The sequence below is a fragment of the Cryptomeria japonica genome, chromosome 4 (assembly GCF_030272615.1).
Source record: "Cryptomeria japonica chromosome 4, Sugi_1.0, whole genome shotgun sequence".
NCBI lineage: Eukaryota > Viridiplantae > Streptophyta > Pinopsida > Cupressales > Cupressaceae > Cryptomeria > Cryptomeria japonica.
The window spans coordinates 498,405,461-498,427,717 of NC_081408.1; the positions used below are offsets into that span (position 1 = coordinate 498,405,461).

At 38.0% G+C, this 22,257-nt stretch overlaps 1 protein-coding gene across 3 annotated transcripts in view; it reads right to left on the minus strand.

The window, feature by feature from the left end:
- LOC131060365 (uncharacterized) overlaps positions 1-22,257 on the minus strand; it is a 237,039-nt gene that overhangs the window by 59,338 nt on the left and 155,444 nt on the right. For all 3 annotated transcript variants that reach the window (XR_009372348.1, XM_057993547.2, XM_057993548.2), the window contains 2 exons: positions 11,455-11,661; positions 11,221-11,324 (listed from right to left, as the gene is read on the minus strand). Coding sequence is in view for 2 of the 3 variants with exons in the window: in XM_057993547.2 (XP_057849530.1) it covers positions 11,221-11,324; positions 11,455-11,661 (311 nt within the window). In the remaining variant the exon portion in view is untranslated. The remainder of the gene's footprint in view (positions 1-11,220; positions 11,325-11,454; positions 11,662-22,257) is intronic.

Here is a 22,257-nt window from a genome sequence, read left to right on the forward strand (position 1 = left end):
TTCATGCCTTACGTGCATTTGTGATTCATGACTTGCAGCTATTCAATGAGCATTCGTTCATATGCTTTAAAATATATATGTATGCCTTGAATGAATGGCCATATATTTGTATGTATGCTTCATGACCTATATACTTTATGTGTATTCATATGGGTGTTTCACACCCTATGTGTTCATATGGGTGTTTCACATCCTATGTGTATTCATATGTATGATTATGTCGTAAGTATTTTCATGTGTATGACTCAAGCCATATGTGTATTCATGCCTTGCAATGTATATGTTTCATGTTCTACATGTGTATGAGTGCCTACATATATGCCTAATGTTTTGCTCATTTTTATGTGCCTTACATGTATAATTTATACTTCATGTGTTTTCATGTGAATGCTTCTTGCCTTAAGTATATTCATTCTTATTCTCTATGTCCCTTGTATACTTTATGTTTTACGTGTGTACTCATTGCCTTACGTGTGTACTTCATGCTTCAAGTATGTTTCTCTTAAATGTGTGTTTCATGTAATTATGTGTTTCGTATATGACTGATGTGTCTTCAGCATGTTCACTCCATGAGTGCCTTCCTTCTATATGTTGTGTACCTTAGGTGCATTTGTGTATTGCTTCAGGCCTTACATATCTTATAGTGCATATTTCATGTGTATATTACTTTGTGCTTTACGTGAATGCTCCATGCCATACATCTATGCTCCATGCCTTATTCATATTACTTCATGTTTACATGTGTGCTATTTCATACTTTGTGTATGTACTTATGGATTTGTGCTACATGTCTGATATGTATTTAAGTGAATTGCTTCATTCTCTAAGGGTATTAACGTACCTGATGTAAGTTTTTCTTAAATGTATATACACTTCATAATTTGTGGATATTTATGTGTCTGATGTGTCTTCAATATGTCTGCTCCATTGTATGTTTTATACATGTACATGTATACTTGTATTGTATGTATAATTATATGATTGCTCTAGATGATTGTCTCATCTTCAGCACGACTGTGTCACACAAGCCTTCCTCAGGTATTCTCATGTCTTGAATATTCTTGCATCATGATTGATATGTTATTCCATGTGCATTTTATATTTCTTGCTCAAATGCTTCATATCTTAAGGACTGATATGTTTTCAGAATGCTGACCTCATGTGCATTCTCTAAGTGTAGATATCATGTATGCTTTACACGCAATTGCTTTCTATCTAGCGTATGCTTGTTCTACATAAGCATCTCTCACATAACCACAAACACTCACATATATACTTAGCGACTTACTATGATGTATGTGCATGCTTCATACTTTATGTGCTTCATAACTTATGTGAACTCCTGCTTATGCACTACATGATACATGCGTTACATGTATTTTACTTGTTACATGCCCTAATTGTATTCACTGTGCTTCACACCTTGTGTGTACACTATATTCATGTGTATACTCCATGCTTTCGTAGATGCTTCTTGCCTTTATGCTTTGGATTTACACCTTATGTGTATTCGTATGTATGACTCATGTCTTATGTATTCATGTGTATGCTTGATGTATTGGGTTTGTACATGGAGTGTTTATACATGCTTTGCACCTCCATGAGATGTGTACACTTCATATCTAATGTGTATTTGTACAGGGATTACTCTTGTCTATGCTTCAAAGCTCCCATGTATAATTCAAGCTTTGCATGTGTTTAAATGACTTCATGTGTATTACTTCATGGCATCCATGCCTTACATACTCTTAATGCCTCACACTTCTTGTACTAAAGGTATTTAGGCGTCATTACCTTACAAGTATTCTGTGTATACTTCATGTATGCTTTGTGTCTTGTGTTATATTAGGAGGTGACTCAACTTGAGGAAATTGTCAATTGCTTGAGGACAAGAAATTTTGGGAAGTGCAGATTGTCATGCTTGATAATAAATGGATTTATATTTAAAGACATGATGATGAAATAATTATCTAGTTTGGCTGTAGAGAATGGGACCCATGGCGATCGGTAAAGCTAGTTTAGCTGGCTAGGTAGAGATAGATTTCTCACCCACCATATACTCTCTTGAGTTCAACCGGAAGGAAGGAAGTTAGCCCATCTCCAACATAGTTCAAGGAGATGGATTGCCCCCTGGAAACAAAGAATATTCTGGATGGAAGGAAGTCCTCGCATGGGCAAAAAAGTTCTATAGATAGGATGCTACACCCCCAAGTGAGAATGGGCGCATGGGAAGAGCCCCTGGTTGGATGAGTCATTTAGTTAACACGGGTCTATAATCAGTGATTTTTATGAATGCTTGAGGGCAAGCATATTCCAAGAGGGGGAGACTGTGATGCCCCCACTTCGAAACATAATTTAATAATAAATTAAAATTTAAAAATATATATATATATATATGCAAAATCAAATGAAGAATATTGAAACAAGCATATCCTAAGCAGCTATTGAAGGTTTACACAGTGATTAATGAAAACTAAGCAGCGATCTAAATTAACAATGATTGATGACGCATTAGTTGCCTAGCAAAAAGGTATGATCAAGTTTCCTCAAGAGGTAGCCACATCGATATCAAATTGCCTGATAATTAATTAGTGAGGATAATAGCAGCGGTTTGGCCAGTAATCGATTCAAGTCAGCGATTAAGATATATCGTAAGCCATAAATAGAGGGAATGATGATACTCATAATAGCGATTACTTAAATGATTAATATACGATATACATCCAAAAACAATATCGTTATGCCAAAGGGTTAATATAAACTACTGATTAATTAGAGATTTAAGTATTGTAAGTCAAAACCATTGCCCAAAGAAATAAGTATTAATTGTTTAGAAGTACTTCAATGTTAACTATAATAAAGGGGTGCACCCGTTTACTCTCGCATCTCCTCATGATATATAAAAGGAAGGAGACATCGGCCACTTTAAGGGGGTGCTATCGGCAACCATCTTATAGATGGGGGATTATCGTATAGTCTGTACTCATAAAAGGAGGTCAGACGATGGATCAGATCAGATCATAACTGTTATTATGTTACAAGCAGTAACATCTTTGTTCTTGCTGATATGCATGGGACGTACTTAATATGTGGTTGTGTTTGAAGCCGCTCGCTCACATACAGGATTTAATAATAACACTAATAATAAGAATTTAATAATAATACAAATATTAATAACAAAATAATAATTATGATTATTATAGTACTTGTGAGAACTGCTCTACAGTAATACGTATAATGTTTATATCTGAGTATATATGTATATATATAGATATATAATGTAAAAATATAATATACAATATTTACAAGTACATATATAAATATAAAAGAATATTGCTTGATCCGACAAACTAATATTGGAATATAAATCAGGAAGAATTCATAAGTTAATAATAGAAAAAAAAGTATGTTTTTCTGTTAAGACTGCCAGTATTTAAGAGGTTGGGGAATGAGACCTAGAATTATGAATGATAGATTGATTATCTAGTATAATAGATGAACTATTTACTCATTAATAATTGATTAATTATTTGGAACTATGGAATATTATTGACTTGATTCATAGTTTTGTCTCCTAATCAACTTAGTTTATGTCATAAGTAGGTTGAGATGGATTGATTATGGTTAGAATAGGCCTAAATCTAGTAGGTGACATTACATATTTCTCCATGGTCCCATAGGCTAACCAGGACATTTAAGAGATCTTGAGGATATTTGGCCAAGGCAGTTTCAGTTGCGAGCGATTCTGATGTTTTTTGATGTGTTTTTGAGATACTTACTATTTATAGTAAGTTGGTAGGGCCAGGTCTGGATCGACAATGAACTCATTAATAACATCTTCATGATGATAGTTGTTGTTTTTTATTGGAGTTTTAATAATCGTTCACGATTATTAGTTTATTTATCAATAAAATAAAGTTATAAAGTTAAATTAAATATTTAACTTAAGTAAAGGGAAAAGTTATTTAAAAATTAAAAGTTCCCTTTCACTTAAAGTACTTGGAGACTTGAATATTAAAAGTGAAGTGTTTTATTTATCCCACATTGGCTGGAGATGTGTGTGGACTCTCTTGGAAAAGTTAAAAAAGACTCTTTAAGAGTTCTCTTGGAATATGCTAGATTGAATAAGAAGTTTATGAAATTGTTTGGAGAGTTTATCTTCAAGGGCTTGGAGGACGAAACCCCTCTTTGTCAACAATCTCTACACTATTGTAATATACAATCAAGAGATTAAGGCATTTTCAATAAACAAGGAATATTATTGTGCACGAGAAATTCCAGAATTTATTGCTCTGCATTCTCAGTTATTCATATCACTTTGGAGGGTGATTCAAGGTATTTGGCTGGTCATATCTATTACTGGTCGCACTGTTGCTGAAACTGCATGTTCATGTTAACCGTTCCATGTATGCACTTAAGGAAGGGTCGATTTGATAGTTATTTCTTAGTTTACTGGACGTGAGCTCCTGGAGGAACAATAATCTTGCTGCTGTGCAGATTTATTACTGTTGTGATAGTTCAAAGCCCAGTAGTACCAGACTAGAGATTGTTGTGGTAGCTGCCTAGGGTTTTGATACAATGTAAATGCTGGAAGCATGTAATAGAGACCTCTTCACCAGCGCTGTTGATCAAGGTATGTTAGCAATTTGCTGTATATTCATTCTACATTGGAATGCCGTCAAATGTGTGAGAAAATCTGCATTTTCAGATCTGTTATTAATTTTGGAACTTAATTACTAAGTTATTTTTTGAGCCGTATGATTTATATGAATGTTGTAAGTCAATCTTTGTAGTTTCAAATTATTGTTATATGTTCCTCTTGGCACTTTATAAACCATTACAAACAAGAAGCAGCTTCATCATTCAAATTTCAAACATCAAAAAAAAATCAGACCAAGAGACTGCATATTACAGTGGTATCAGAGCAATGTCTCTTGCCATCCTGTAGGGTACAATATGAGCAAATAGTAATATGTCTGGATTTTACCAGCAACCTTTCACTCACCATTACAACACATGAAGGAATAGAGCAGCATTAAATAAAGGGCCAGAAGACCAAGGAGTTACAGGAAAACAAAGCATTGACAATATGGGTGAGAGAAGAGATCTTGGTGAGAAGAGATTCTTCAATATGATGCAACGATTCATGCAAGGGCAGCAACAGACTGAACAGAGAGCACAAGAATAGAACCAACGAATGGACCTGATGATTCAGATGATGGCTAGGCAAATGGGTATTTAAATTAATGCTAATGCTAGAGGTGGAAACAACGGTGGGAACAATGGGGTAATAATGGTGGACAAAATGAAAATGGGGCTAACGGAGGAAGAAACGTGGACAACAACTTTGGACATGTAGCTCAAACTACTAGAATGGTGAGCTCTAGACCTCTTCTACCTACCTTCCCACCTAGGGCACCAACACAGCCTATGAATGAGCATCAGATCACCAATTTACAGTATCAATTTAGAAGCGATTGGGAGAGTGGAAGACCAAATTTTCAGGCAGCTATATCCCTACAGGATTGTATCGATGTAAGGATGAGACACATGCCATGTGCCGGAGATAGGAATCAAAATTTTGAATTACGAAAGAAAGTAGGGAAGTTGACTCTACCATATTTTGATGCTTCAGGGAAGACCACAGCATGAGCTTGGGTTCAAAAGGTGGACACATATCTTCAGCTTAACCATATGCCAAAAGAAGAGGCCATCAAATACGCAGCTATACACCTTGAGGGCATTGCACATGGGTGGTGGCACCATGGTATGGTTACTATGGGACATGACCAGATTACCTCTTATGTAGAATAAACTAAGAGATTGATAGAGAGATTCGACAAAAAGGACCCAGAGTTGCTCTTCAAGGAACTAGCTCAGGTTAAACAATGGGGACCCCTAGAGACTTATATTTTGGAATTTTAGAGACTTTCAGTGTTGGTTATTGACATATCACAAAGGAGGCTCGTGGTATTGTTAATGGATGATCTAGATAATCCGTTGAGAGGATGGATTAAGGCTCTCAATCCACCTACACTGCAAGAAGTCATTAAGAAGGCTAGGGACATGGAGGCTTCTAGTTCGAGGAACAAGTTTCACTCAAAGGGTTATCCACAGAAGAAAGACAAACAAGAAGCATAACCACAATGATTCCCACCCACCTTGAAATGATTCGGTCAAACTTGACAGTGGCCAGTTGAATGAACTCAGGAGGAAGAAACTTTGTTTTCACTGCAGAGAACCATGGGACCCTTCCCATAAGTGTATTGTTAAAGCAAAGGCAAAACAGATTGAGTATTTTTCTGCTGAAGAATCAGCCTCAAAGAAGTTAGAACAACAATCCGATTCGGAAAACAATGATGAAGAGAGTACATCAGAAGGGGGGCCTGGAGATGAAAAGACCATTGCACGATTAATAGGTGCTCAAAAGGCCATCACCTTCAAGGTGTGGGGTACGATACAGGGCCAACGAGTAATTTCACTAATAGACACAGGGGCTACGCATAATTTCATTGATGTGCAACTGGTGGCTAAGAAGGGTCTATAGACAGAGGAGCATGATGGATTCAGAGTGATGGTAGCTAGTGGGCACAAGCTTCTTTGCACACAAAAGATCACCAATTTGCACCATGTGTTTGGATGATTATGAGTTGGTAGATGATTTCTATGTGGTAGACATGGGTGATTATGATGTAATACTAGGTATGACTTAGATGACATCTTTAGTTGAGTTTACTTTTAACCTGGAAAAATTAGAGATGAGATTTGAGCACCAGGGAAGGAAAGTGGTGCTTCGGGGACTTTCTGATGGAAGACTCAAAGTAGTTTCACTTAAGAGGATGGAATGGTTATTGAGGGATGATCAAGTGGAATGGACAACGGAGTGTTTTGTTATGCCTAGAATTACTGAACAGCAAGTTAAGAGTTACCATCTAGATATTCAAAAGGTAATATCCAATCACACTAAGGTCTTTGATAGCATTCCTCATGGAGTTCCTCCTGAGAGAGGAATAGAACATGTGATAGAGTTGGAGGAGGGGGCCAAATCAGTGATAACTACCCCCTACTGTCATCTTGAGAAGCTTAAGGATGAAATTGAAAAGGCTATTAAGGATTTATTGGAAATGGGGCATATTAGTCCAAGTAAGAGCCCGTTTGCTTCAGCAGTGGTCTTAGTTAAGAAAAAAGATGGAACGATGAGAATGTGCATTGATTACAAGGCCCTTAATAAGAAGACAATTAAGAATAGATACCCCATACCACATATTGATGAATTGATCAATGAACTACATGGAGCATGTTACTTCTCGAAAATAGATTTGAAATTGGGGTACCATCAGATCGGGATGAGGGTAGAGGACATTGAGAAAACAGCTTTCAGATGCCATTATGGCCATTTTGAGTTCCTAGTTATGCCGTTTGGGCTAACCAATGCTCTTGCTACATTCCAGAGTTGCATGAGTCAGGTATTCAGGAAACAGCTGCAAAAGTTTTTATTGATTTTCTTTGATGACATTCTGATTTTCAGTAAGACCTGGTAAGAACACTTGCAGTACTTAGAGGAGGTCTCAAGTATTTTGGAGAGTGAGTCTCTATATGCCAAGGAATCAAAATGTGAATTTGGCATGGCAGAGCTTCTATATCTTCGTCACATAATTAGTGCAAATGGAGTAAGAGTGGATCCGAAAAAGATTGCAGCTATCATTGATTGGCCGACTCCTACTAATCTCACTCAGCTCAAAGGATTGTTTGGTTTGTGTGGTTTCTACAAGAGGTTTGTGAAGGGCTTTTCACAGGCAATAGCTCCACTCACAGATCTAACAAAGAAAGGGGCCTTTGAATGGTCCGACGCAGCCCAAAAGTGTTTTGACCACTTCAAACAGGTGATGTCTTCCTATCCAGTTCTAGCACTACTTGACTTCACCAAACCATTTGAGTTACAATGCGATGCATCAAGGGAGGGGATCGGTGCGGTTTTAATGCAGGAAAAGCACCCTATTGCATTTGAGAGCACGACACTAAGAGAGGTAGAGAAGAGCTACTCCATTTATGACAAAGAGATGTTGGCCATAATGCATGTGTTGGCCGAATTTAGATCCTATCTGGTAGGAGGAAGATTTTTGATCAAGACGGACCATAACAACATCAAATATTTTATGAGTCAAAGGGATCTTAATGATAGGCAATAGAAATGAGTCACCAAGTTACAGGCCTATAACTTTGACATTGAATATGTCAAAGGTAAGAAAAATGTGGTGGCTGATGCACTCTCACAAAGACCCCATGTATGCTCTTTAGTTGAGATATCAACTGATTAGAAGGAGGAAATTGCAGCGGAGTATGCAAAAGATCCATGGGCAACAAGTTTGATTGAGGGCACTACCCATCATGATTGGTATTCAATGATTGATGATTTCATTTTCTATAAGGACAAAATTTATTTAGTGCCTTCCTCACACTTTAAGGAGTTGATCCTAAGGACATTCCATGACTCACCATTGGCTAGTCGCTCGAGATTCTTCAAGACCTACAGGCAGATCCAGGAGAGGTTTACATGGAAGGGGCTTAAGAATGAAGTCCTAAAATATGTTAGGGGGTGTCTAGTTTGCCAGCAGAGCAAGAATGAGCATACCCTTTCCATTTGGTTTACTTCAGCCCTTACCGATTCCAGATCAAAAATGGGAGAGAGTATATCGAAGGATTTCATTACAAGATTGCCCAAGGTTCAGAATAAGGACTGCATTTTCGTGGTGGTTGATAGGTTGAGAAAATTCACACACTCCTTTGCTATTGCAGCCACTTATATAGCAACTCAGGTCGCTGATTTGTTCTTCAAGGAGGTGTTCAAACTTAATGGGATGCCTAGAAACATTGTGAGTGACAGGTACAACAAGTTCTTGAGTTTGTTTTGCAAGGAACTTTTCAGACTGAGTGGTACTGAGCTCACCCCTAGTACCAGTTATCACCCATAGACTAATGGCCAAACAGAAATAGTGAACAAGTAGGTTGAGGGTTATCTCAAAAATCATGTGTCAGGGCAGCAGAAAGCATGGCTTAGATGGTTGCACTTAGGTGAGTATTGTTACAATACCACCTATCATATGTCCATTAAGATGACCCCGTTCATGGATTTGTATGGATACGAGGCTTCTAACTTCTTGGATTTTCTTTTCGGGGATAGCAGGGTACCCGAGGCAATGGATTTATTGTAGGAAAGTCGGGATATCATGAGAGCATTGAAGCAGAACATCCAACAAGCACAAAACCAGCAGAAGTTATATGTTGATCAGCACAGGGTTGAGCGTAGTTTTGAGGTTGGTGATATGGTTTACTTGAGGATTCAACCTTAAAGACAGTCCTATCTGAAGAGGAGCAGTGCTAAGAAATTTAAGCCACGATTCTATGGACCATTCAAAGTCACTCAACACATTGGGGAGGTGGCCTATGAATTAGAATTGCCAGCCAGCAATAAGTTGCATAATGTATTTCACGTTTCCAGGCTCTAGGCTATAATGTAGTTCCATCAGCAGAGTTGTCGCCCCGGGATGAGGAGGGGAAACTAATATTGGTTCTAGAGGCAATCATTGATACCAGGGAGAAGACACTTCAGAGGAGGACGATCACAGAATATCTGGTTAAATGGAAAAATCTACCAGTTGAGGATGCCACATGGGAAAATGAGCAGATTTTGCAACATCTAGAAATGAAAGGACAAGCAATTTTGAGAAGGGCAGACTGTAATGTCCCCTTTCTAGTACACATTTTATGATGTTGTCATTAGCTTATTTCTCCATGGTCCCATACGTTAACCAAGACATTTAAGGGATCTTGAAGATATTTGGCCTAAGCAGTTTCAGTTAAAAGCGATTCTGATGTGTTTTTGAGATACTATTTATAGTAAGTCAGTTGGGCTAGGTTTGGATTGACAATGAACTCATCAATAATATCCTGATGATGATAGTTGTTCTATTTTACTGGAGTTTTAATAATCATTCATGATTATTAAATTATTTATCAATAAAGTAAAGTTATAAAGGTAAATTAAATATTTAACTTTATTAATGTGGGAACTTAAGTAAAGGCAAAAGTTATTTAAAATTAAAAGTTCACTTTCACTTAAAGTACTTGGAGATTTGAATATTAAAAGTGTTTTATTTATCCCACATTGGCTGGAGATGTGTGTGAGCTATCTTGGAAAATTTACAAAACACTCTCTAAGAATTCTCTTCTAATATGTTGGATTGAATAATAAGTTTATAAAATAGTTTGGAGAGTTTATCTTCATGGGCTTGGAGGACGAAACCCCTCTTTGTCAACAATCTCTACGCTGTTGTAATACAGTGATACAATGTAGATCATTATAGTGCAATCATGCATAATTTTAGTTAAACTGTTGTACAGTTCACCCATCAAGGTGATAACACCTTTCTGACATAAATTGCTGCCTTATGACAGAGCAAGTATGTCAAATGACAAAGGTTCTGAGCTTGGTATGCTAATTCCAATGGCAGAAGAATTGACTGCTCTTCAAGTTTTATCAAAATTGTTCTGTATAGAGAAGTAGATTTCAAAGCAGAAGCAAATTACTCAAATGCCACCTTCCTTAGATGAATGCTACTGGGAGGAATGGAATTGAATATAAGCTTACAAAGAGTAACAAAGGTTTAACAGTATTTCTGAGTAGAATTCAACACAAAAACTGATGTTGAAATGATTTTTGTTGCTCTTCATTATATTACTATGGCTGTGCTATGTTGAAGTATAAAATGGTCAACAAAGTGGAAAAGGAAGTGCAGAAAAACTTCAATGTTTGCCTGATTATGTTGTTTTCTGTATTCAACTCAGAAAACAAAAAGAGTGATTGGAAGATTTGTAACACTGATACTTCCACACAAAAACAAAATGTATTCTTCCAATTTCCATAGAATCACCATACTTTCTGCTATACAAGTTCTTGCACCTGCTGAGGCCCTTATAGAAAACTGCATCTACCTTTACAGGATATTGTTTATTAGTAGAACTACTAGTGGATTCTACAATACACTTGAAATGATACCTTGGTGGTAAAAGAACTCACAACTAGCATTACAGAAATCATAATTTTTGGAATGGCAAGGTGAATGTAAGAGGTTCAAAATGTTTTGACTAACTGGAAACCAGGACTATATCTTTTTCTTAATTGCAAAATAAGAAAGACAAAAGAAGAGAGAAGAAAGAGACCCAGCTATGTCTATCAAAATGAGGGTTGGCTCTGTTGAAGATGTTTTCTGCACACCATCAAGATCATTTAGAGTATGAGCAGCAACACTTGAATGTGCTTCAATCTGCAAATCACAGCCAATTAATTTCACATATTATTTGATATTAGAAAATTAAAAATTTCAGGCCTGTAAAGAAACTAAATTTTTTTTTAAAAGCTTGCTTCAAATTAAACAATAAAAGGAACAATGATACCTTACTATTATATAGTTCTTTAGATGACCAATCCATAATAAGCTGATGCATACGATATTGAACCGTAAGCATGGCCATTACTTCACTGCCATACAAATCTGCAAGGCGTGCAAAGAGTGTTCTTCCCAAACCCTTTTTCTCAGCTTCAATACTTTGCACAGTAGGAGGAAGCTGGAGATGGTCTCCTGCAAGTATACATCTTGACCCCTGCCAAAAAAGAGGGACAGCTAAACTCTCATCCATATCATGGATCTAATTTTAAAAAATTTAAAATGTCAAATATAAAAATCATGTCACCAGTTCTGTAGTACATATTATTCAAATAAAACAGAACTGTCATATATGTTTCCCAAATTAGGATCTGAAATTAGTGAATGCCCTCCTCCAGCATGCAATGAATGCAAAAACAACAAATGCAAGCATTTTCTTCTCTTGAAAATGCAATTCAGAGTCAAGTTCAGTTTACAAATTTTAAGCACATTCTCCAGATAACTTAAAAAATGGTAATAAAACTATAAAATGATAGAGTACCCCTGACAGATTGTCAAAAGAAGAGCATTAATTTCATAAGCTAGTTTGCTTGAAACAATAGTATTTCTTCCAATGAAACATACAGAATATTCAATAGAATACTCACCTGAGGAGTACATGTTGTTATCCCCCCAATAGAGACATATCTATAGTAGGGAAAGGAGTTTTGACTCTGATATGGTGAGTTCTGCTGCACTGCTCCAAACAATTAATTTATTTATTTCCAGTTTTACCCAAAATAACACTTTTGAATAATTTGATTTTTCCACTAACCAGGCAATTTCCAGTTTTTCCCAAAAGAACACATTTGATTATTTTGTTCCTTGCCCGTGGGTCTTCTGCTTCTGTATGCTTGGAAATGGTCTTCTTTATGCCCATCAACAAAAGAAAATGTTTGTTTTCTTTATTTGTAAAGTTCTGAATTTGATCTGAGCACGACCTATACTAAAATGCTAGTACATTGCCAAAAAGGGTATTCTTTTGTCCCAAACATTAAAGAGATAAATTCAGGTGGCGCTTTCTAGCTTTCTTTACTCATTTATCCTAAATCCTTAAAGTCCAAAACAAAAAAAGAGCTATAAAGGACAATTCATAATCTTGAATTTTATTTTTGGAGATACTTTGTAAAAAACGTCAATTCTCCAGTTCCTCTGTTATATTGCAAAATCAGCTCTTACTGGCCATTATCTCAAGTGCTTTCCAACTGCAAGTTGCATGACTTTAGTTGAAAGATACTTGGCACATCCCTAATCAGCATGATCAATACAAGGTTCCAAATATCCAGAGTCCAAAACATAAAGGAAACTGGTTTTGCTAAAATAAAGCTTCCAAAAGAAAACTAGGAGTTCCACTTCTAGAGAAAAAGCAACCAATGAGGCATAGAGATATGATTTAAGTTTTAACGGTACAAATGGCAATCAGATTACAATTTTGAAATGTTGGAACAAATATATAATTAAACTTGCAAGAAGGATGAACCTTTTTTTGCCAATCTATAGAATCCAATGTTTCCTCAAGATGCATCCCCAATGGTTTACAACAATTTCAAGATGGGAACATTCTGGAGATGGGGAGGCAAGAACATAATATTCCCACCCCATTCCCTTTTTCATTCAAAACCGGTGGTAGATTGAAAGATCCCCAGCCAATTTTGATAAAAAATTTCTGAATTTTAATGCTGCTGGTTTGAGGTTTTAGGATGCAAATGATAGAACAACTCTTGGAATGGAATTATACACCAGATATTTAATACTTTGAAATTCAATTTGCGGAAATATAAAGTTCTGATTTTTATTTTCTGAATTCTGATTTCTAAAACAGCAAGGTAGAAACTTTCTAGAATTAATTTGAAACAAGACAAGATCGCATACCAAGAGTCCAACACTCAACTAGGGTAGTTTTATTGAAAATTCTCAAATAGATCACAGTACATGAGCATCCAGGGGTAGTTCAATGACTCCAAAAAAGTTTATTGGCATCAACCATAATTAAATAAAACAAATATACTGAAACTACTAAGAATTGTGACTGGCCTGCAGGCAAGATTATTGAATTAACCAAATTTTCCTCAATGAATCATTGATCTGGTCCACATATGCCTCCTATACCCTGAAGTAATTATCACATTATTCTTGCTGATAGGTGCAGAGAACGGAGGTAGGAGAAAATTCAAACCCTTTCCTGTGTTGTACAACTATTCTAGACAAATTGGGGTCTGTAGGATGTGTTAGTTTTAGCAATCAGATTAGCAGTATCGAACAGAAAATCAGAATGCAAAGTAAATCATATGCATAACACACATGTACCCTAGGGAAACCTCCCTCTTGGAGGAAAAACCCAGCAACCAAAGATCTCAGATCTGATTAGAATAAACACAGTAGCAGATTTCAAACGTTAACCCCTTTAGGGCACACAGCAATAAGAGCAATCTGAAGATGAAGGTTCGAATGTGTATGCAGATCACAATTACTGTCAGCCGAATTGAGACTGAATTCGGTAGACCTAAGGTGCTTCGCCTAGTCTGAATCAAGTTCAGCAGCCCAACAATGTCTTCGCTGATGATGAATTGGTGTTCGATTGGCCTTGAGTGGGTTCGCTCAGCATGAACAGAAATTCGGCAAAGTTTAGGTAGGTTCGGATGTGCAGAATTAGATTCACTAAGCTTTAGAACAGGTTTGCTCCTCCTTGCACAGATTCGCTGTCATAGATAAATGCCCTAGTGCAGATATATGCTGTTGAAGATGCCCGCTGCTGATCAGAGATGGTTCGCATGAGATAGATTCGCTTGTGTCAATGATTTCTTTGAGATCCTCAAGTCTCCTTTCATATATAGGAGATCATACACACAATAACCCTTGGTCGGCCTTGAGCATTTTGGCACCAAGATACAATATAATTTAAATGCATTTACAAGTTACATGAATAGGTCTTGACCTATCATGTCATCACAAGTTACATATATCATAAAAGTTACACCCATCGCCCAAATAGGGCCTGACCCAAATAGGGTTTACATAATAAAATAAAATATCAAAATGCTAAGGCCGACAGGCCACTTAGCATTTTGTGTACTAGGTCGGCCCTAGAAGGGATCCAACCTAGCTACACATTAACAGGATGGTACGACCTGCTATGGGAGGGTACAGCTGCTGCAAATGAAGGTATGGCTGCCTTCTAAAGTCTTCAAACTCTCTCCAATCTGCAAATAATCCTCTGAAACTACTGTAACAAGTCTAAATTGAGGCACATTTAGGAATTTTGAATGAATCCCTCCATTCTGTGAACTGCGGTATCATCCAAATCCACCTGTCTTCAAGGAGTTTTCATTCCTCAAAGCTGCTATGCTGCTGAAATTAATTGCAGAGCACAATTCCCATAAATGTGGTTTGTAAAAATGATTGAAAGATGAATGAATGAAGCCTCCTCATGTCTTTTTAACAACTCCAAACCCTAATTCGATTTTAGGGTTGAGGGACTTTATTTAAATAAACTTTATTTTATCCTCTTATTAACTTTATTTCATTCCCTTATGTCTCCCTCAAGATGTACAACCCCCTTAGACTCCCTTTATTAAAAGAATTAAGTTTTTTAAAAAAGAATTAAGTTGTTTTTAAAAACAACTTAACTCATGTCTCCTAGGCATCATGGCACAAGGGGGACCCCTTTATTATAATTTATTATAATATAAAATGACTTAATTAAATCAACTTTAATTTTATTTTTATTGAATATTAAAGTCAAAACTTTAATATTTAATTTTATTCAAATTCCATCTCCTGGCCTCCCGCAAACTGAATGTTGTCACCTGCCCAAGGATGATGATTGGATGTGGCAGTGCAACTAGCAATCTCCTCCTAAAAGGTAGGGATGCTCCTTAAAATTAGCAGATTGTCTCAAATCGATGATAAACACTCCTAAACCACTATGCTATGCTCCTCAGCCCTTCGGTGGTCAAAGAGTCAACTGACAGTCTCCTCCTAAAAAATAGGAACCTTTCTAAAAAATAGGAAACTGCCCCAGAACGCCCAAAACGTCTCCAATGCTCCTTAGATTATCACCAAACCTCCAAATGGGCTCCCTATCCACCACTTTAGCCCACAGGAACCCTAATTATAGGCTACCATGCTAACAAATGGACTAAGGAAGGGACTGTAGTCATTTTATGACACCCTTGGTCCATTAGTGAGAATCGATCAGAGAAATGTTCCATGGACCAGCGCGGCCCTAGTTGATCAAGGAGAGAAGAATCATGAAGTGTGAAATGTTGCCTTGTCTGGAGGAAGTTCCTCCCTTGGCTTTTTCTTCTTCCTCGGAACTCCGGAACCCCGAGTTTCCGAAGTTCTTTTCTCTTTGCCCTTGTCTCTTTCCTTCTTCCTTTTCCAAAACTCCGGAACCTCGAGGTTACGAGGTTCTTTGCCTCAGCCGCTTTCTTTCTTTCTCCGGAACTCCGGAACCCCGAGGTTCCGAAGTACCCTTCCTTCCCTTAGCTTTTCTCCAGTTTCTCCAGAACTCTGAAAGCCCGAGGTTCCGAAGTTCTTTCCCTAGCTTAGCCCCTCCTCTCTTTAGCATTTCTCTCTTTTCCCCCGGAACTCCGGAACCCTGAGGTTCCGAAGTTCCTTGTCCCTTTTCTCCTTTCCTCTTCAAAACTCCGGAACCTTCCTAGCCTTCCTTTCCTTCGCCTCTTCTCTTAAGTTTCTCCTTTGCCCGCAACTCCGGATCCCTGAGGTTTCGAAGTTTCCTTCCTCTCCATAGCCTTTCTTCTATCCTTTCCCAGAACTCCAGAACCCCGAGGTTCCGTTGTTCCCCTTCTCTCTTTAGCCCTTTCCCTCTCTATCCCGGGAAATCCGGAACCCCCCCCTTCTCTCTTTAGCCCTTTCCCTCTCTATCCCGGAACTCTAGAACCCAAAGGTTCGGAAGTTCCTTTGAGCAATTCCGCGGAACTCCGGAACCCCAAGGTTCTGAAGTTCCTTCCCCTTTTGCCTTCTCTCCCTAGTTCCTTTCCTTCTCTTCTTCTCTCTATCCCAGAACTCAAGAACCCCGAGGTTCCGAAGTTCCTTGCTCCTTCCCCTGTCATCCTCACTTCGGGAGTCCGAGCTTGTGAAGTCTCCTGGCGACACTTTTGGATGGCATGATCGACACTCAAGGGTTTAAATGCTCCAACAATTTTAGTGACTTTTATGCTTGGTGACTTATGTCATGTCTGACTTTGGAAGGTTAGTCAATCCTTCCTCAAAATTGCCTTTGGAGGTATGGTTAGGTTGATTGCATGTACAAGTCAAGTGCATGCACTTCCAGACTGACATGAAGGGGTCATGATCACCCTTGTAACCATTTTTTCTATATAAGGTTGTTAAGTCTCATTGTAAAGGGTTCTCTCCCTGTTGCCTTGAGCTTACCTATGCTCTTTCTCTTCTCTTGAAGATTTGTAATTATTTTTTTGCATTTCTGCAACTGGAAGATTGGCTTTTGGCCTTCTGATTAATTGAAAATTACCATTCTTGCCTTCTTTCAACTTATGCATGTTGTGTATGTTTCCTTACCTTCATCATAAGTGTATGTTGTGGCTCTTCTCTCCATATATGTTGTGTTAACTTGTTTTCTGAGTGTGACTTGTGGGAATCCTTCTCCCCTCTTAACACTTAGCGAATTCTAACCTCCATACATGCATTGGAGTCACTCATGCAACTGAAGTTTGTGCATCTCCTTGGGCATTTCAGTTGATTCCTTGTGCCATTTCGGTAGGGAGAGAAACAATCTCTTCTTGGTGCATCACCTCCTTTTATTTCAAGCATTCTCTCTTCCCTTTACCTCTGCACTTTGTTAGGATAGGCTTAAGAGTTAGTTTTGAAGTGTTGAGTTAGTTCAACACTTGCACCTGGATTGAGAAGGAAGTCGGCCTGCTCCAGAGATTCAACCCCCTAGCGCAAGGTCCCACACTTCGGGGTTGTTTCAATGTTTCACAAGGTTGTTGAGTTGATAGCTTAGCAAGGGTGCAAGCTTTTGTGATAACAGGGACATTACAGCTCTCCCATCTCGGAGATTGCTAGTCCACAAGCAATGTATCATTGTAGCACCAAGATCCCACACTAACCATATGCAGAACACTGTATGCTTCTGCTACTCCATTCTAATATAAATGCCATATAGCCTCAATACCTTAAGTGTAATGTCCCCACTTCTCTAGTTGCTACTCAGATGCGGAGATTTGCCTGTTAGCCATCTCTGCAGGCAAATTCACAGCATAGGGGATGATTGGTTAGCCAAAGCGGACTTACACTTAGTCATTTTCTTTCTTTGGTGAGCTTTATAATATAAAGTTATAAAGTAACTTTTTCTAAAATTTAAAAAGATGTTTTTAAAGACTTTATAATAAACCCCTTGGCACACCTTCCTAGGTGTTTATAACTTTTAAAAATGTGACCAATATTTCATGTGGAGGCAACCCTCAACTTAGGCGTTGGATTAAGGAGAGAAAAGACTCCTTTGGAATCTTCTGAAGACGCCAAGAAGACGTTCAATTAGAGCTGGGAAGCATAAAAAGAGGTTGTACGTGGCATTTTGGTTATTATGTTTTGATGAATTTTGGAGAAATTTCTACCTTCTGCATGTCTGCAGCATTTTGGCAGAGTTCTGGAGCAGATTTGAAAACGAAAACCTTCAAATTGTAGGTTTAGGACGAAAACCCTTTCACCTATCAGCATATTGATCTTCATTGGAGGCTCTTTTCAAGTCATTGGAACCAAATTTCAAGAGCAAATCTGAGTATAACAGCAGCACGGGGGTTTGAATTTCAGATCAGAGCAGTAAAGTTATCATTTCCAGCAAGATTTTCCATTCCCCAAGCTGGCCGTACATTTCCCAGCCTGGCCGTACCATTTCAACTTGCCTGGGGTTTTCAATAAAATAAAATAAGGGGTTTTGCAGTAGTATTTTTGTTCAAATTTCATTGTTAGCAGCAAATAGGAAGAAGACAATGGTTATTTTAGAGAAATAAGGTCATATGTGATCAGCATGTTCAATAATACAGGGAAATTCTTCATTCCTGGAGGGCCATGCCTAGCAAGGAGTTAAAATTCCATCTGGGTCTGCATATTCTTTCATCAATTGTTTTAAGTAATTCATTCTAGGGTCAATAAAGTCAATTGGAGCTGTCATCACATTCTGGAAGCTCCTATCTCTTCATACATTGAATTTCAGTCAAATAAGGAGGCTCAACCAGGCAGGCTCAGTACACCTGGTATGCAAACTTTGCTCTCTAAGTGGAAATAAAGAGATATTCTTGTTATATTGCACCGTTGTAATAAAAATTAGAGTTCTGATTTTCAATTTTCAGAATTAGTTTCTATTTGTATTGTATCTATTGTGCAACATTCTAAAAGTCAATAACACGCAAGTTATCCTCAAATTCTCATCAAACCCCAATCAAATTATCTACTGGTCAAAGACTTCAATTGAAGAAAACACATCAGCAAAGCAATCAAATTGTGCCAATCCCTAGTTGGTCTCTTCCATTAAGCAACTCATAATGATCCTGAAATGCCAATGCATCATCGAAGCCAATTCCCCGATCCCAAACCAAAATATCAAACCTGCTGAATGAGATGAAGGAGAAATATCTCAGCCAAACACCATGAAACAACCACCCATGGGAGTAGACCAACAAGAAAATGTGAGAATGAACTCCCACAATACAATAAACCAAAAAAATTGGCCACCTAAAATCGTTGTTGTAACTCAAACCAGCAAACTAGATGATATCATCGGTGTCATCGTACCAATGCAAACCACGGAAACCCATCTCATACTCCATGTCCATCCAATAAACATACTTCCATACACTCCCAACTAACTGAATAGATGATGTAGACCATGAAAATTTTGGAAGTGCAACTTAATTCCAACTAGGACAGCCACTATCCCAAGTAGAATCCATGAAGAATAAATCACATATCAACAAGTAGATTGCAGCCATATCATTAGAAATCAGTGACATAACCAAAGATGAGTTATGGATGTCTTCAATGTCCATTATAGACAACTCTTGAGTGGCTGATCCACTATGAGTGTCACCAAAAAAATATTCATCATAACCGTGAAAAGGATCAACAACAATGAGCCAATCTCCAACAAGAAAAGTGTGATGGAAACCTCTCCAAAACCTCTGATCACTGGCTGCAACTTGTCCAATTTCTCCACAAGTTAGTATGTCTTCATTTGAGAGATGTTGAATGCTGATTGGAACAATCTGATATGTTTTTCTGAGTCTGATTTCTTTGAAAAGCGGTTGGAATTTTGATTTTTTAATGCGGTTTTTGAGGTTATATGCTTTTTTGGTGTTTCTGAGAGTTTTTGAAAGATGCACAATAGAACAATTACAAATAGAAGACTAAACTAATTCTGAAATTAAAAATCAAAACTCTAATTTTTTATAATGACACCTACACAACGTTTCATAATGAGCAATATAATTTTCAACGTAGGAATATAGATTAGAAAGGAAGATTTAAGCTTCTAATTAGGAAACTTTCTTTTGCTTTTTTGCCTTCAATTTCGCCGATGGACTTCATCTATGTTCAATGGCACGGTTCCCAATGCTCGGTTGCTCTTGCGCTCCTGCATCTTTCTTTTTCAATCTTTAGCGCCTGGCCTTGAATTGCGACCCTTCCTCGATTTGCGTTTCAAGTCTTTCTCCTGGTTCTTCGATGACGTCCTGCGATCAACCAATTTCACTTAATTAAATTAATTTGAAAAAATTAAATAATTTAATTTTAACAAACATTAATTCAATTACAACGTCTGGCTTGAGAAGCTCTTTGCGAGATGTATCTTGAAAATGCTTCTCCTTCTCTTCGATTGTGAAATCTGATCCTTGGTCTTGATGGTGTTCGGGCGATTTACTTCTACGCGTTTTTACCTTTCGAGTCCTGGACGTTTTGAAATCTTCTTATGGCGCGATTCGGAGATTTGGAGAACTTCTGCAAATTTTAAAATCATAACACTCATGCTTTTCTGGTGAATTTTGGAGAATTTAGACATTTTGAACTGAAGATATTTTCGGAACATGGGGAGTTTATGCAAACTGAAGGGTAATTTTCGGACCTTGAACACTTCTGCAAATTAAAGACAACTTCGGATCCTTTGTAAGATTTTGCAAACTCGGAGCATTGAACGTTTTTTGCAAGTTTTCAAAACCTTTCACTTTTGGCTCATGGGTCCGATTTTGAAGACTTAAGGCAAATTTCGGACCTTGCCATCCTTTTGCAAATTTCGGAGCTTACAGGCGTTTTACAAATTTCTGAGTTTTAAAATTTCGGGGCTGGGGTCCGAAAATGGGTGTCCAAGGCAAACTTCGGATCTAGAGGAGCTTTGTAGGATTTCGCACCTTTATACCTTTTTTTCGATTTCGCCCCATGGTCCGAAAATGGACACTTTAAACAATTTTCGGGGCTTGAAGCGCTATCGTCAGTTTTCGGACCTAGTGCGTCCTTTTTTATTTCGCGTTTTTAAACCCAGGGGTCCGAAAATGGTTATTTCGGGTTTTCGGACCTGAAGCGTCCATTTTTTATTTCGCGTTTTTAAACCCAGGGGTCCGAAAATGGGTATTTCGGGTTTTCGGACCTGAAGCGTCCGTTTTTTAAAACTTTTCGCCCTGTTCAAAAACCTCGGACCTGAGGTCCGAAAATAAGGTTTTAAGTGATTTTGGGGGGTGGAGGCGTTTTTGCGTTTTAAACTTCGGACCTGGGGCGTGTTTTAAACATTTCACGATTCACTTTAAACGCAGGGGTCCGAAAATGGGGTTTTAAGTGGTTTTTCGGACTTTCGGACCTGAAGCGTCCATTTTAAAACTTCGCGTTTTCTTTTATTTTCTTCCAAGGGTCCGAAAATGAGACTTAAGTGATTTCGGACCTGGAGGCGCTTTTGTAAAATCGCGTTTTCACTTTTCGGGCCTAGGGTCCGAAAATGGACAGTTAAAGTGTTTTTCGGACCTTGAAACACTTTTTTGCGATTTTGTCATATTTAGAAATTTCGGCCCCAGGGTCCGAATTTGGAGGTCTAAAGTGAATTTGGGACCTTGGAACACTTTTGGCAACTGTTAACCTTTTCCAACTTTTGGCTTCTGGGTCCGAAATTGAGCATATGGAATATAACATTAAAGTATAAGTGACATTTCCATATGTGTTTCTCCTTTCTTATACTTTAAGTTATATTCCATATATACTTTCAGGATGTTTGAGAGTGGTTTCGGCCCTCCAGGAGTTATATTGCAAATTCTAGTTTTTGGAGGTTTCCTCAGTTTTCAGAGTTAGCCAAATTTCAGGATCAGGGAATTCCAGACTTAGCCAAATTTCAGGATCAGGACAGAAAGGCACAAACTGGGGGTCCCTGTCCAAGACGGGGATGGGTGTGCGATTCGCACAACACAACTCCATTTCACCCCGAAGCTCTTCAAGTGTCATTCCAAACTTGTGCCTTGGCCTAGGTTCGTCCCAATTTGGAGAGAAGAGATAGTCCTTTAGATCTTTCGCCCTGGCCCCCTGGAGAGGGACAGGAGCAATTTTGCAATTATGAACTTATCTGTGCTTTGCTATCCTTCGAAATTATCTTCAATGGACCAATTACGCCCTCTTTCATTCATTTCAAATACTAAACTTGCCTTACCTTTTCAAGAGATTTGCCTTGTTAGAAAATCGCTCTGGTTCTTTGGTGAGGTACAGGAGCAATTGTTGCCTTTTGGGTTGATTCCTTCCTTTGTGGCATACTCAAGTTATATTC